This window comes from Carcharhinus amblyrhynchos, chromosome 19, assembly GCF_965287045.1.
Source record: "Carcharhinus amblyrhynchos chromosome 19, sCarAmb.v2.hapA, whole genome shotgun sequence".
Classification (NCBI taxonomy): Eukaryota; Metazoa; Chordata; class Chondrichthyes; order Carcharhiniformes; family Carcharhinidae; genus Carcharhinus; species Carcharhinus amblyrhynchos.
The window spans coordinates 12,174,193-12,189,552 of record NC_137342.1 but is presented as its reverse complement, the minus strand read 5'-3'; the positions used below and the strand labels follow the sequence as shown (position 1 = coordinate 12,189,552).

At 41.8% G+C, this 15,360-nt stretch overlaps 1 protein-coding gene across 1 annotated transcript in view; it reads left to right on the top strand.

Moving 5' to 3' along the window:
- LOC145355592 (troponin T, cardiac muscle isoforms-like) overlaps positions 1-15,360 on the top strand; it is a gene marked incomplete at its 5' end in the record, with an annotated part of 36,651 nt that overhangs the window by 1,398 nt on the left and 19,893 nt on the right. Inside the window, 7 exons of the mRNA XM_080207842.1 lie at positions 222-243; positions 3,419-3,476; positions 7,462-7,578; positions 9,963-10,040; positions 11,591-11,704; positions 14,233-14,345; positions 14,763-14,853. Coding sequence (XP_080063968.1) covers positions 222-243; positions 3,419-3,476; positions 7,462-7,578; positions 9,963-10,040; positions 11,591-11,704; positions 14,233-14,345; positions 14,763-14,853 — 593 coding nt within the window. The remainder of the gene's footprint in view (positions 1-221; positions 244-3,418; positions 3,477-7,461; positions 7,579-9,962; positions 10,041-11,590; positions 11,705-14,232; positions 14,346-14,762; positions 14,854-15,360) is intronic.

Sequence of the window (15,360 nt, the reverse complement as noted above, 5' to 3'; positions counted from 1 at the left end):
GTGCACGATCGTATAACCTGTGTATCATTTTTGGAATAATTAGCATTTAATCTCACTAAATTTAAAATCTGTGAATTTGTAAAATTTTGAGATCAAATATTAGGTTAACTCTGTACATATTTGTAATTTGGAATGAGCTAAAACTAGATTTTCTTCATAATAGTCAAGCATCGTGCATTTATTAATATGCCAGTTGACTTTATCTTTCCTCTTTGTTACAGAAGAAGCAAAGCCTAAACCAAAGTAAGTTATAATGTGATACTTTATAGAACATAAGCGAAATAGTATGAAAATGTCTTGTGAAATCTGTTGGGAAGGAAGCAGGTTCAGGCAGAGAATTGCAAGTACTCAGCCACTTCTATTTTAGGAATGCCCTGATTCAAGATACAATGTAGAGGATCCGAACATGGGAGTCCATACCAGATTTCGGATCTTGCCAGTTTTTGGAAAAAGATCTTGAGGTATTTCACAGTATCTGTAGTGCAATTAGATAAAGATTGACAGCGATCACATCTAAGCATTAGCTGCTCTGAAGCTGGCTATGCTTTGGTGAGGCCACAGCTTAAAAATTGTGTTGGCTTTGGGCCATTCAGGATGGAGGTTTAACAGAGGGATACAACTCCCTCAACTTTTCCAAAGCTGGGTCAGGTGGGGTCAAGTTGCTTTGACACCTCGGAGTGTGGGAAACGACATGTGTGCAAAACCTGGGTGCCATCATGTCAATGCAGCAACCAGCCAAATGAGCCAGTGAGTTATATTCTCTCATTCAATAGCAATCAAATTTCTTGTATAGCCAACCTAAAACAAACAAGTCTGGACACCATTCATTTGGATAGCCAGATTTTGAGATACTGTACCTGTATTCCCTTATTATTTATGTAACTTTGTTTAATATGCCGGATACCATCAGATTGGCACAGCATTTCCAAGTTTTTCTCTGTAAGCTACCTAAAGACCATGAGCACATGCTGTGAAAGTGGTACACAGTTGTCGCTGTACACATGGGACTTTGTTGTGCACGGTATGGAGTTCATGTTATATTGTTGGTCCAGCAATCATATCCACATGTATTGAGTCTCACCTCAGTGCGTGCTTGACCTAATAGGTAGGCTTTGGCTGAACATGAGATTAAATTGTTTGAGTAATTTCCAGCCTCAACATACAATTGAACTCCCTCTGTCACAGGGCATCTCAAGGTTAATCCTTGAACACTGGTTAACCCCAGGGTGCTGATGGTGTGGAACTTAGCCATTGTGATGCCAACTAATGTCAACTGCCCTTGACATTCTCCCATTGACAAGGGGCATCCATGTAGATTTGATTCATTACTGTAACTTCATAGAATCCCTACAATGCAAAAGGCGGCCATTAGACCCAGTGAATCTACACTGACTACAATGTCACCCAGACTCTATTCCTGTAACTCCACTTATTTATCCTGCTAATCCCACTGACACTAGAGTCAATTTACTATGGCCAATCAACCTAACTCGCACATCTTTGGAGTGTGGGAGGAGACCGGAGCACCCGGAGGAAACCCACGCAGACATGGGGGGGATCTTGCAAACTCCACACAGAAAGGGACCTGAGGCTGGAATTGAACCTGGGTCCTTGGCGTTGTGTGGCAGCAGTATTAACCATTGTGCCACAATGCCGCCCCACTTCCCTTGGAAGAAATGCAGCGTATATTGGTTACCTGTCAATGGATTGCCAGGCAGTTGCTGCTGAAGGTGCAGTGAGATCCTCAAACCCCTCAGGAGAACGTTGTCTGAATTAAGTGATCCATGAGGACAATGGTATCCTGTATGGATCACTCCATGAGTACCCGAGCCTGCCCCTCAAAGTCTTGCATTGTCATGTACCTCCTTCTGAGGCAAGAGTGTCCTCCTCCTCCTCTTCCTCCACTTAATCTTCTCATCAAAGGTCTACATTGCTGATCTCTAGCCCATAGATATGAGTGCCCTTTCACTGTGCCATGTAATGTAGTAGACTACTATGATCCCCAACACCTTTTCCAGAGAAGTTTTTAATATTCTTTCATGGGATTTGAACGTTGTCAGTAGATGTGGCCCATCCCTGATTGCCTCTTGCGAATGACTTGCCAGGCCGCCTACACAAGTCCGCAGCCAGCTGCTTTATAACTGATAACTTACTCATCCTGGCAGAATGTGGCAGAAATAAACAATCCCTGCTTTTTCTTGACTTCTTTGCTCCCTTTGATGCAGTTGACAACAATCCTCCTCCAATGCCTCTCCTCTATTGGCCAGTTGAGTGTCCTTACATGGTTCCACTCTTTATCTATTTAGTCACAGCCAGGGAATCATTTGCAATGGCTTCTTCTCGCAATGCCATACAGCTAGCGCTAAATTCATCATAGGATCTGTTCTTTATCCTCTCCTATTTCCCATCTACATATTGCCCCTCAGTGAAGCCTTTCAACAACACCTCCACCTCCTCATGTACCCTGATAATAGCTATTTAAACTTTACGATTGAATCCTCCACTATAAGACTATAACCATAAGACATAGGAGCAAAATTAGGCTACTCAGCCTTTTGAGCAGACTCAATCACTACTTAGGTATTTTCAGATTGTTCAGCAGACATCCAGTACCATAAGCCAAAGCTCCTCCTTGAGAGGATTTGTTCCAGTCACAACTTACACTCCCTCACAACTAGTTCTATTCCTCTGCCTGACTATTGTTTCAGACTAAACCAGACTGAATTCTCACCTCATGACTCACCTCCTCATTCAGTAAAGCCTGTCCACCATCTTCAACGTGCAAGTCTGCAGTGTAAGGGAATACCTTCACTTGCCTGGATGAGTGAAGCTTCACAACACTCAAGCTCAACACCATCCAGGACAAAGCAGCCTGCTTGATTTCCTGTTCATTTACAAACATTAACTCCCTCCACCAAGGACACATTCTGGCAGCTGTGTGTACCATCTAGAAGATGTGCTGCAGCAACTCACTAAAGGCTCCTTTGACAGATTCTTCCAAACATGTGACCTCCACCTAGAAAGACAAAGGCAGCAAATAAATAGGAACACTATCACCTACAAGCTTCCCTGCAACCCACAAATCATCCTGACTTGGAAATGCACTAAACTCTGGAATATCCATCTCTCTTTCCTCATTCATAGCTCTCCTTTAAAGCCTAACCTTTCAATTTAGTTTTCTTCAGCTCAGTGTCAGTTTTTGCTATGACACTTATTGTTCTGCAATATTAAAAATGCTATAAAAGTGCATGTTGCTGCCATTGTGCACTGTAGTATTTTGGGTGCAGGATTAGTGAAAGGCTCACTTTCATATCACATTCTTTGTGGCTCATTACATATTGTCAATGCAGAAATTCAGAATTAACATTTAATTCTGTATGTGTGTGTGTGTCTCTCTCTCTCTCTCTCTCTTTCTCAGGTTATTTATGCCAAACCTTGCTCCCAAAATGCCTGATGGTGAAAAAGTTGACTTTGATGCAAGTATATTTCTTTTTTGATTCATGTCAGTACATATTCTGATTGATGCTGCCTGTGTGGTTTTTCCACTTACAAGAACACATCAGGAAAACTGTGAATTGATGTCCATCTGGATGAATTCCAGTGCTCCCAGTTTTCCAGCGATTAGTCTGGATGAACTGAGAACTGGGAGTGCTCAATTACTCATCTTGTAAATCTAGTCAATTAAGGCTCTGATTTAGACAGAAGAACTTCAAAATAATTTACTCTTAGACTTGAAAACTGATATTGATTTATTCACTTGAGATTTTTTGAAGATCGTAACTACAACATTCAAAGTATATTTAAAAAGTATAATTAAACATTTAAAAATAACTTTGCAGGTCATTGGCTTTTGAAGTAATAAAACAATTGACGCTGCTATCAACTGATATTGTATCATTTATTTGATGTCTAAAAATCTTTTTTTTTGAAAAAAAGTACATTAACATCACACCTTATTAGCATTCCCAAGTTGTCCTAGAATGCTTCATAATCAATGACTGACTGTTGAAATGTAATCTTACCATTATATCAGCAACAATGGCAGCTAATTGCATCTGACAAAGTCTCTGAAACAGCAAAATGGGTAAATTAACAACTGGTCTCTTTTTGGTCATTTTGTTTGAGGGGGAAAAATGCTGGACACTTGAACTTGAGTCATCTAAAAGTCTCTTCATGAACAATAAGAACATAAGAAGAAATAGGAGCAGGAGTAGGCCATCCAGCGCTTTGAGCCTGCCCCGCCATTCAATAAGATCATGGCTGATCTAAAGTGGATCAGTTCCACTTTCCCGCTTTCTCCCCATAACCCTTAATTCCCTTGTCTATTAGAAACCTATCTACCCGTGACTTAAATATATTTAGTGAGGTAGACTCCACGACTTCAACGGGCAGAGAATTCCAGAGATTCACCACCCTTTGAGTGAAGAAGTTCCTCCTCAATCTGCCACTAGAGCATTTCTTCTAGGACTAAGGCTTGAACCATTGACCACTGACTCCAAAACCAGCTGACCCCAAAGTGCCAGCACAAATACTATTCTGTATATGCTGCTTTACACCTGGTCTAGGACTGTTTCTTTACTTGTTCCACCACAATCTCCTTTTGCCTTACCACCATCCCTTTTTGCTATTTAATATCTCCTGCCGTACATCCCATCACAGAGCTGCTTTTTGCTCTCTTTTCCCATTCTCCTTCTATCCCTGCCTCTGTGCGTATTTAAAACTAGTTACATCTTGCAGTCCTGATGAAAGATCGTCAACTTGAATTGTGGGGTGAAATCTTATCAGCTGCTTGGAAGCGGTTTTGAAGATGGAGGAGTTTGATGAAGTAACACTACAATTCGGCTATCTGATGCATCCCATTCTGTCCCCCCCCCACCCCGTAAGCAATCCTGCCAGAGGCAGGGCCACACTTGCACTGGTAAGTGATGAATACCTGCTGATGCCATTTTTAGTGGCCACCTATGGGCACATTGGGAATACTACAAAAATCTTCCATCTGGGGCTGAAGCCCAGCAAATAGCAGCCTTTCAGTGGAAGAGAGAGGTGTCTCCTTTTGTCTCTTTTTCTCCCTCCAACCACAATTTCCCCACCAGAGGACGGCGGTTACCATCACATGCCATCTTGTGTGCCACCGTAGCCACACTTATTTTTTTTACACATTTTGACGTACTCAGAGGGCACCTTCACCTTGACGTGTCCCCACTGTCTCCCTCCTACATCAGGTGTGCCCACCTCTCCTGGTGAGTCTCAATCTTAGGCACCACCTTTTTCCCTCCTGCCATTCCAAGCTGCAGTCTGTCCTTTAATTGGACAGGGCTCCTGGTAATGGCCTGTTAAGTGGCCACCTCCAGTAAGATCACACAAGTGGCAGATCTCAAATACCATCTGGAAATGGTATCTGTTGATTGGAATACTAGGATGATAAAATTATGTTTCCCTCCACGTATGCCACCAGGCCAGCTGAATATTTCCAGTATTTTCTGCTTTTGTTTCAGGTTTCCAGCATCTGTAGTATTTTCTTTTTTCACTAACAATTTTCATCTCCTCCTGGGACTAAACCTCTAATTAAGTCTAATTAATTTCAAAGCAGAACCCATGTTATATCTTTATTCACGACAAGATAATAAGACAAGACAAGAGGGACCTCGGGGTCCTTGTGCATGAGTCGCAAAAACCCAGCCTGCAGGTGCAGCAGGTGGTCAGGAAGGCGAATGGGATGCTGGCCTTCATAGCGAGGGGGATTGAATATAAAAGTAGGGAGGTCTTGCTGCAGCTGTATAGGACATTGGTGAGGCCGCAGCTGGAGTACTGTGTGCAGTTTTGGGCGCCGCACCTGCGCAAGGATATTTTGGCCTTGGAGGGAGTGCAGAGGAGGTTTACTAGGCTGATACCGGAGTTGAGGGGGTTGAGCTATGAGGAGAGGCTGAATAAACTAGGCTTGTACTCGTTAGAGTTTAGAAGAATGAGGGGAGATCTCATTGAGACGTATAAGATGATGAATGGGATGGGTAGGATAGAGGTGGAAAGACTCTTCCCGCTCAAAAAAGACAGTAGGACTAGGGGGCACAGCCTCAAGATAAAGGGGGGGCGGTTCAGAACGGAGTTGAGGAGGAACTTCTTCACTCAAAGGGTGGTGAATCTCTGGAATTCTCTGCCCGTTGAAGTGGTGGAGGCTGCCTCGCTAAATATTTTTAAGAAGCGGGTTGATGGGTTTTTGATAAGAGAGGGGATTAAGGGTTATGGGGAGAGGGCGGGAAAGTGGAACTGAGCCACGACAGATCAGCCATGATCTTATTGAATGGCGGGGCAGGCTCGAAGGGCCAGATGGCCTACTCCTGCTCCTATTTCTTATGTTCTTATGTTCTTAAGATAATGCAATTTAAAGATGACCTAAAAGAAATGGAATTCCTTGAAATGAAAGAACAATATTGCTGTAGCATATTAACTGATATTGTATTTTCAAATTAATTGTACAGGAACAAATTGTAATGGAAACAGTTAGAGTTTAGGTTGAAAACCATATTACCACATATTGTACCATATCGCTTCATGTTAGGGGTCTGAAGGAGAAATTTACACAATAACACTCATTAGGAACACAGAACAGGAATTTTGACTATGATTTTTCATCCATTGCTGTTGTGCCGCAGTTACCAACAAGCCCTCCTGCTGGCTAAGACTCCATGCTGAGCATATCATTTTGTTGAATTGGCGCTGTAATGGGCAACTAAGACAGGGAGTGATTCTCCAAACCACACTACACCTGACCCAAATCCCACTATATTGGGAAAATTCAGCAAGAGCCCTAAAATGGCATTTGCACTGGGAACAAAAAAGTTTGATCTTCCAAGGCCCGCCAGGCAGACATCATCGTGTTAATACCTGATTATGAGGGAATAAACCCAATTACCATGGATTTAAATGGATATAAATATGCAAAATTGGCTAAATACCAAATTTTCTGGGAACATCATGTGTTCCCACCCACCAGCATGTTGTAAAGCTGGTGGGAATCCCTACTGGTCTCTACAAATGGAGACCAGACATGACGACCACGTCAGGGGGCCCAGAGGCCATTGCAGTCTCTGGGTAGTCATGGACATGGCCTGGGGGTGGGGTTAGGGAGTGATGATAGGCAATGTGGAGGTAATCATTAACCTCAATTTGAGATTGGGGCACCCTTTCTAAAGGGAACCCCCATCTCTGAGGAGCTGGGCTTGCCAGTGTCATTAAGCCCCAATTCCATTCGTGGTGTGAATCCACCCCCTTCCCCCTACCTCTCCAAAAGTAGCTTCACAGGAATCGCGCCAAGTTTCCCGCTAGAGGTAATACAAGTCACTTTTTTGGAGAGTTGCATCCACAGCCTCTAAAGATACAAATGACTTGCACATCATGCTGATGCAATTATACCATACTCTTTACCATCAACGGTGTAATGTTTCTTTCTTTTTGTGCCTCTAGGACATTCAGAGAAAGCGTATGGAAAAGGATCTATTGGAGTTGCAAGCTCTCATCGAAGCCCATTTTGAGAGGAGAAAAAAGGAAGAAGAAGATCTCGTTGCTTTGAAAGACAGAATTGTACGGGTTTGGTTCAAAGGCTATATCTATAATAAAACTAATGGGCCACTTTATCCCATCTCACCCGTAGCTGAGATTCTCCAGTACTGATGCAGCGAGCAGATATTTGGCTGAAGGCCAATTTATCCTTACTCACTGGCAGAGACAGCGGGGCATGAATGGCTGGAGCATTCTGGCCAGTGACCAATAGTGCTACTTTTTGAAATGATTGCTTAGTAAGCGTGCGTAATTATCAAGTGTAGAGGTTGTCTGTTCCTTAGAAATTTTAGAGTAGCTATCGAATAAAATCTTGTAATTGTGATTTGTCCTCCTTGTTTAGAGATCTTAAATAATGGTTTTTTTTTGGTCTATATGTTTGCAAAGAACAACATGCATCCTGAATTATTCTGAGTGACATTTCAAGCTGAGTCGAGTTGTCATTTAAATGTGTCCCTTTGTCTGGGAAAAATTGGAAGCTTAATTTACAGAGTCTCTGATATTGGTTGTGAGTGCCATTTGGATAAAATACAAATCCAGAGAATTAGGTGTAGAGGGTCTACCACTGGACCCAGGACTCAATGCTCAATTCGCTGACCTATCAAGCGAGCAGGGAATTTGATGTTTAGCATTAAGTTGTAACCAACCCTACAGCATGCTAAGGCAGATGGCAGCAGTGATTATGTTTTGATCATTCTCACAAATGTCTTGGCCGCCTCAATACAAATGGCATCAGATATTATCTGAAGACCCAAACTTACATCAATGCTTGGTGCTGTGAGCCCACTCCCATTTGAAGAGCTGGGTTGAAGCTTTCTCTTTTCTTTCTTCCAATGTTTTTATCAAGCAGCCTGAACTATGTTCTATTGCAGATGCCAGATGTAAAAAAAAAAGTATGATCACAGAGTTTGCCAACCACCCCCAAATGAAACAATTCTTGCTGAACAGATTACGATCCTTTGTCAAGATATGGTGTTTAAAAATTCTGGTATATTTTATGACAATTTAATCAATACCTTTGTGTGCTTTGTTCCTGCTGAATGTGTTCAGCAGCTGCTGGGCACGATGATGAGCATGTGCACATATAAGGTGGCCCAAAAGTGTGCAAGTTATGTGGATTGGCCATGCTAAATTGTCCCTCAGTGTCCAAAGATGTGTAGGTTGAGGGGATTAGTGGGGTATCCTGGGTTACCAGGATAGAGTCTGGGGGGGTGGGGGGGGGGGGCGGAATGCTCCATTGGAGAGTTGGTGCAGACTCAATGGGCTGAGTGACCTGCTTCTGCACTTTATGGATTCTGAGAGATAGAAAAGGTACCTCTCTATCTTAAAGTAGCAACCATCATCGACATTGAATTTTACACCCAGTCTTAAAAAAAAATTGACTATAGCTGTCTCTTGGAACTAGAAAATTAGATGTGGAATCTTGTAGAGGTATTGAGGCCTTCGGCCACTGTCTGGAGAATGGTGGAAGTCCCTTGTCGCCTGTTTTTGGGAAGACCCACCAGATCTTGCTCCATGCCAGCACTTGAAAGGACAGCAGTGATGGACCTTCTCTCAGGTTCAAGAGCCCTGCCCACCGAGAGCTGTTAGCCAATCAGAGCCTGGCATCAGGCAGGTGGTGACCTCTGCTAGAACGATATTTGCCGCACCCCACACCACCCCCCCGCCCCCAACAAAACACTTTCCCATGCTAGATTGACACTTACTGCCTTTGAAGAGGGGCCCTTTGTCCCTAAGGGTGTAGTACAACAAGCCCGTGTGGGGCTTGTACTACACGTGATAAATTCCTGTGCCCGCCATTGGGTAAATACCATTGGCAGTGGGATGAAGCCCTTATGAAAGCATTAATTGTTCACTTAAAGGCCTCGGCAGGTTGGAAAGGTCGTACACAGGCCTTCCCTTTCTATGGACTTAATTAGAATGGAGGCGGGAAAATTGTGCAATCATTACACTCATTCTCCAAGCTGATTAAATGCTCCTCGTGCCCCCAAACTCTGCACAAGGGGACGCACATGATTCCACTGAACATATGGATTTCCAAAATGTGATTAAGAATTCCCAGTACTGATAAATTCTGGGGGAATCTGGGACCCTGTTGCAGAAGGTGCGCCAGACTCTATTAGGTAATCATGTGCTGATAATAACATCAGCTTTGTGCAATGTAAAATTTTCCATGAATTTCCTGTTAAGCTACTTGACAGTTCCCGTGGAAATATTTTCCATATCTCGCTGGCAGCTCTTCCAAAGCAAGGTTTGTATTAATGTAATAACCAGTCACGCCTTTTCAGCTCCTAAGTCCAGTTAATTAAGTCCAGTGTCTGTTGCGGTGTAGGCCAGTAAATACCTTTGCTACATTACAGAGGTATTTTTTGTACCCAATGTTTTTACCATTATTATCATATTCACAGGAAAAGCGGAGGGCGGAGAGAGCTGAGCAACAGAGGATTCGAGCTGAAAAGGAAAAGGAACGATTGAATCGAGTGGCTGTAAGTTACATGAAGCACTGTAGAGAGACCAGATATGCCTTGGCTTCCATTATTGATGCATTATCTCACCTTAAAAGCACAGTCAGGTTTCAAGGGAAAGCAAAAACTGGCACAGGTTTTTGATGCTCACTCATCACTATGTGTAAGCTGTTAAGCAGTCCCCTTGAGTGAATGTTTGTTTGGGAAAAGCAAGATTAGATAAAGTTATGTTTGCTACCTTACACACACAAACTTCTATGGTCACCTGGGGGAGGCATCATAGAGGCTGAGAGTACAGAAGGAGGCGTATATCTGCTGTTTGGAAGAACTATCAATTTAGTCACACTCTTTCCTTATAGCCTTGCCTTACCCAAAGGTGGTAATAAATATACCAAAGCCCTACCTCCAACCTGAAGTCTCCAAAGCTTTTGTGTAGCAAGTCATAAAAGTTTAACGTCTGTGTGGCAACAATTGTGTTTTAATAATTTTGAGACAAAAATACATTAAACTGAAATTATTCTCCAAAAATCTAATTAATACTTTATATTTTTTAACTTTCCGCAATAAATCTCCCCTTTGTGTTTGCACCTTTTTATTGTGGGATATTGTCATTATGTCCATGGTATGTGTTAGGAAGAAATTTCCTCCTTAGGATTTGGACAGAATTGTGATACCAATATGAAAATGGCAGGTAAATAAAATAAGCAAAAGAAACGCTTCCGCTAAATTGAAAGGCAGAATTTTATAACCAACACATGAATGAAAAGTAAATTGCAGCCCAAATAATTTTACCGAATTACATAGAACATCCAAATTCTAATGGCATAGATGAACATTGTGTCCTGATGAAACACAACAAACCGTATCCTATCACTTCCAAATTCATGCTTGGAAAACCTCTGTATTTTGAGGAAAGAAATGGCAACATTGTGATTTAGCTGGAGAATCTTTAAATGTCATATTGACGACTTCACAAGACCATTACTATAGATGGACAGGGACAGGAACTTCTTAAATTATCTGTCAAATACACATATCCAGAACCTGATTTGCCTACTTTGAACAAATCTTCCTCCTCTATCCTACCAATAAGATCATTCTGGAGATTGCTCATACTTGTGTGTAAAAGTATTTCCTGAGTTGTGTCCTAATCTTGCCTTTCACCAGTTGTAATCCATATGGTCCTTACTCTCATGTCCTGGCTTATTATAGCTACAGACCATGGTTTCTACAAACAACAAAAATTTAAACCAAAATGCCAGATGTTAACACTGTACAAAAACCAATCAGAATGATCAAAGGAAGAGCAATTGCAAAAGTTGATTACACAGCAAAATTTCCACCTTTAAAGTTTCCAGATGAAGGGAGATGTGGTAGTCTAGTGGTTATCAGACTAGATTACCAAGCCAGATGTCATAAATTCAAACAACATGATAGATATATTTGCAGACTGGAACTTTATGCACTGGTAGCACAGATCAGATCAGGAATTGCCAGAATGCTGTGCAAAGTTCTGCAAGGAGACCACCAAACTTTAACTTTTTTTACATTTGAAATCGACTCCTCCATAGGAAGAAAAGGCAAGAAGAGAAGAAGAGGAACTTCGAAAAAAAGTAGAAGAGGATTTCAAGAAAAAGAAAGTTCTATCTAACATGTCATTGCACTATGGAGGCTACCTACAGAAGGTACTAGATGTGGCATTTTAACACTCTAATCAGTTGTTTTTGAACAGAAGGAGACTACCAGGCTTGTGTCTGGAACTCCAAACCAGCAACTCGCCCAAAGTTATTCCCCTTTGCCTTAACCCTTTGCCTTAACCCTTTGCCTTAACCCTTTGCCTTAACCCTTTGCCTTAACCCTTTGCCTTAACCCTTTGCCTTAACCCTTTGCCTTAACCCTTTGCCTTAACCCTGCACATTCGCCCTCCCTTAGAGAATTATCTAATCCATTTTGAATGCTTCGATTGAACTTGCCTCCATCACACTCCGAGGCAGTGCCTGCGGTCCAGACCTTAATAACTCACTGTATGTAAACAATTTTCCTCCTGTTGCTTTTGTTTCTTTTACAGATTGCTTTAAATCTGTGCTTTCTCGTTCTTGACCCTTTCACGAGTGGGAACAGATTTTCCCTACCTAAACTGTCCAGTCCCCCTTGATTTTGAATACTTCTATCAAATCTCCTTTCAGCCACCTTTTCTCCAAAGAAAACAGTGCTATCTTCTTCACTCTATCTTAATAATTGTAGTTTCTTGACACTAGAACAATTCTTGTGCATATTTTCCACACTTTGTCTGTGCCTTCACATCCTTCTTAAAGTGTGGCACTCAGAACTAAATCCAGTACTCCTATTGAGGCCAAACAAGCATCTCAAGCAAGTTTAACTCAATCTCATAGATCTTGTACTATAAGCCCTATTAGTAAAGCTCGAGATACAGCATTTTTTATCAACAGCTCTTTCACCCCAAGGTGACACCTTCAGTGATCTTTGTGAATATACATCCAGGTCCCTCTGCTCTTGCACCCCCTTTTAGAATTGTACCCTTTATTTTGTGTTGTTTCTCATAGTATCCCTACCGTGCAGAAGGAGGCCATTTGTCCCATCAAGTCTGCATCAACCGCAATTCCTTCCAGGACCTATCCCCTTAATCCAATGGATTTATCCTAGCTAGTCCCCCTGATACTAAACGGGCAATTTACCATGGCCAGTCAAGCTAACCTGCACATCTTTGATCTGTGGGAGAAATCCAGTGCATCTGGAGGAAACCCACACCAACATGGGAAGAACATGCAAACTGCACGTGGTCACCCAAGGCTGGAATCGAACCTGGTCCCTGGTGCTGTGAGGCAGCACTGCTAACCACTGTGCCACCATGCTACCCTCCATATTGTTCCCTATTTCTCCATATTGAACTTCATTTGCCCATCTTTCCATGCATTCTACCAACTTATTTCCATTTAAACTTCTACACTATCGTCCCCACAATTCACAATCTTTCCATATTTTCTGTCATCTGAAAATGTTGAAATTGTTCCCTACCTAGGTCATTAATGTATATCAAGGCAAGGATACCAATACTGGATCCCTGGGGAACTCCACTGCAAACCTCCCTCCAGCCCAGAAAGGATCCATTGCCTCGTTTCTTGTCACTCAGCCAATCCCACATCCAAGCTGCTACTGTCCCTTTTATTCTGTGAGCTGTAATTTTAACCACAAATCTGTTGTGTGGTTATAAATGCCTTTTGGCTGTCCATGTACATCACATCAACTGTAACACCCTCATCAACCCTTTTGGTTACCTCATCAAAAACTCCACGTTAGTTGAATACAATTTTCCCTTACGGAGGCAATGTTGGAATTCTTGAATTGACCCACGTTTATCAATGTGACTATAAATTTTGCCAAAATTTTTGTTTATCGAAGTTTCCCCACCATTGAAGTTAAACCGACTGCCCTGCAGTTGCTGGGCTTATCTTCAGAGCACTTTGTTGCAATTCACCAGTCATCTGGCACCAAGCCGAAGTCCAAAGAAGACTGAAAAATTATGGCCGGTCCCCCCTCAAATTCCACTCTCCCTTCCACCAGTCTCCTCAAATGCATCTCATTCATTCCTGGTTCCTTATCCACGTCTACATACAGACAGCCTATTGAATACTAACTTTTTAACCACTCTTTTAAAAAAAAAACTTCCTCGTGTCTGAATTACCCTAATCATGTAGCATTGGCTTCTGTGGTTAAAACAGGCACAAAATATTCATTTAACATCTCACCTATGTATTGTGCCTCCAAGCATGAATAATTTTTTTTTTCTCTCTAATCACCCTGACTTTGTCTTTTACAATTTTTTGTGCCTGTAGCAGACCTCGAGGTTGCATTTTATGTTGGCTGCCAGTCTTCTTCCATAGTCAGTCCCTGCTTCTCTTGTTTGTTTTTTCATTTCCCTTTGAACCTTCGATATATTCAGCCTGTTTCTCAATTCTATTTTCTATCCAACATCTGTCATTGAAGTACATAGTATAACACTTTACTTGCATGAACCATGTAAATTCCTTTTTATTTAGCAGGGTTGTGGATTCACGTGTTTGGATTTAGCAATGCTCTAGAGAATCATTACTTTCTATAAGTTGGTAGACAATTAAGGATTTTATTTACCAAGTGAGTGGAATGGGCCTGATGTGATGGCAAAATAATTACAGCCAAATTATTGTTTTGTTAGACTGAAAACCGTAAAGGTGGCAAGAAGCAAACTGAGAGAGAAAAGAAAAAGAAGATTCTGGCAGAGAGACGCAAACCTCTTAATACAGAGAACCTCAGTGAAGATAAACTCAAGTAAGGGCGTGCGAGTAAAATGTACAGTAGCTGCAAAAGTAGTTGCCATGGCGATGAATTCTAGCTTGTATAAGTGCTGCCAGGACCCGCTAACCTTTTATCAGTTTGTTAACTGTGACAAATGTTAGTTGATTTTGTGAGTATGCTCCTGGCCCCTCTGTGTTTTAAGACTGGCAGCTGTGTACTGGGAAGTATACTGGAATCAGCTGTCTCGAATCAAGGAGCAAAAATAATCTTTTTAGCATTCCTCCTTCCAAAATATAAGCTATTATTATTTTTGAGGAATTGGGCATCTCACAACAGGACGGAGCAAAGATGTAGTGAATTTCTCACTGTACAATTGGTTGATTTAGGGCATTGTGTTTCCATATGAGAATGTACGACAGACACGTTCATTATACTATTTGTCACATTTAGGGAGAAGGCACAGGAACTGGCAGATTGGCTGCGACAACTCGAGGGGGAGAAGTTTGATTTATGCGATAAACTGAAGAGGCAGAAATACGAAGTATGTAGAGTTTTAACATCCTTTTGTTCTGACATCTGTTCTTTTTTAGAATCACAGAATTGTGCAGCACAGCAGATAGTGATTCATCCCATTTTGTCAGTGCTGTTCTCAGAAGAAGCTATTATTGTCCTCATTTAAAATATTTCACTTAACACGACTCCACTGCCTAATTATTTGAGTCATTGAGGGCCCGAATAGACTCAGTTTCTGCTTGTTAAGTTGTGATAAATGATGCCCTACCATATCTAGATGTGAATCATACAGCCTGCCTATCTATCGTTGCCACTCTCCCCAAATATAAATGACCTTGTTGCCTGTTTATCATTGCAACACCAAGTAGCACATACATTGCCTAAAAGTAATGAATACAAAATCAGTAATGTACTATACAGGTAAGCTTAAGGAAATAAATGCGGTGGTGGGTTGTTAGAGACAGTTCTCCAGAAACTCTGCAAGCAGTTTCCTGTCAATGGGTTGCGTTTGTGTAGATTGGCTGGGAATTCTGTC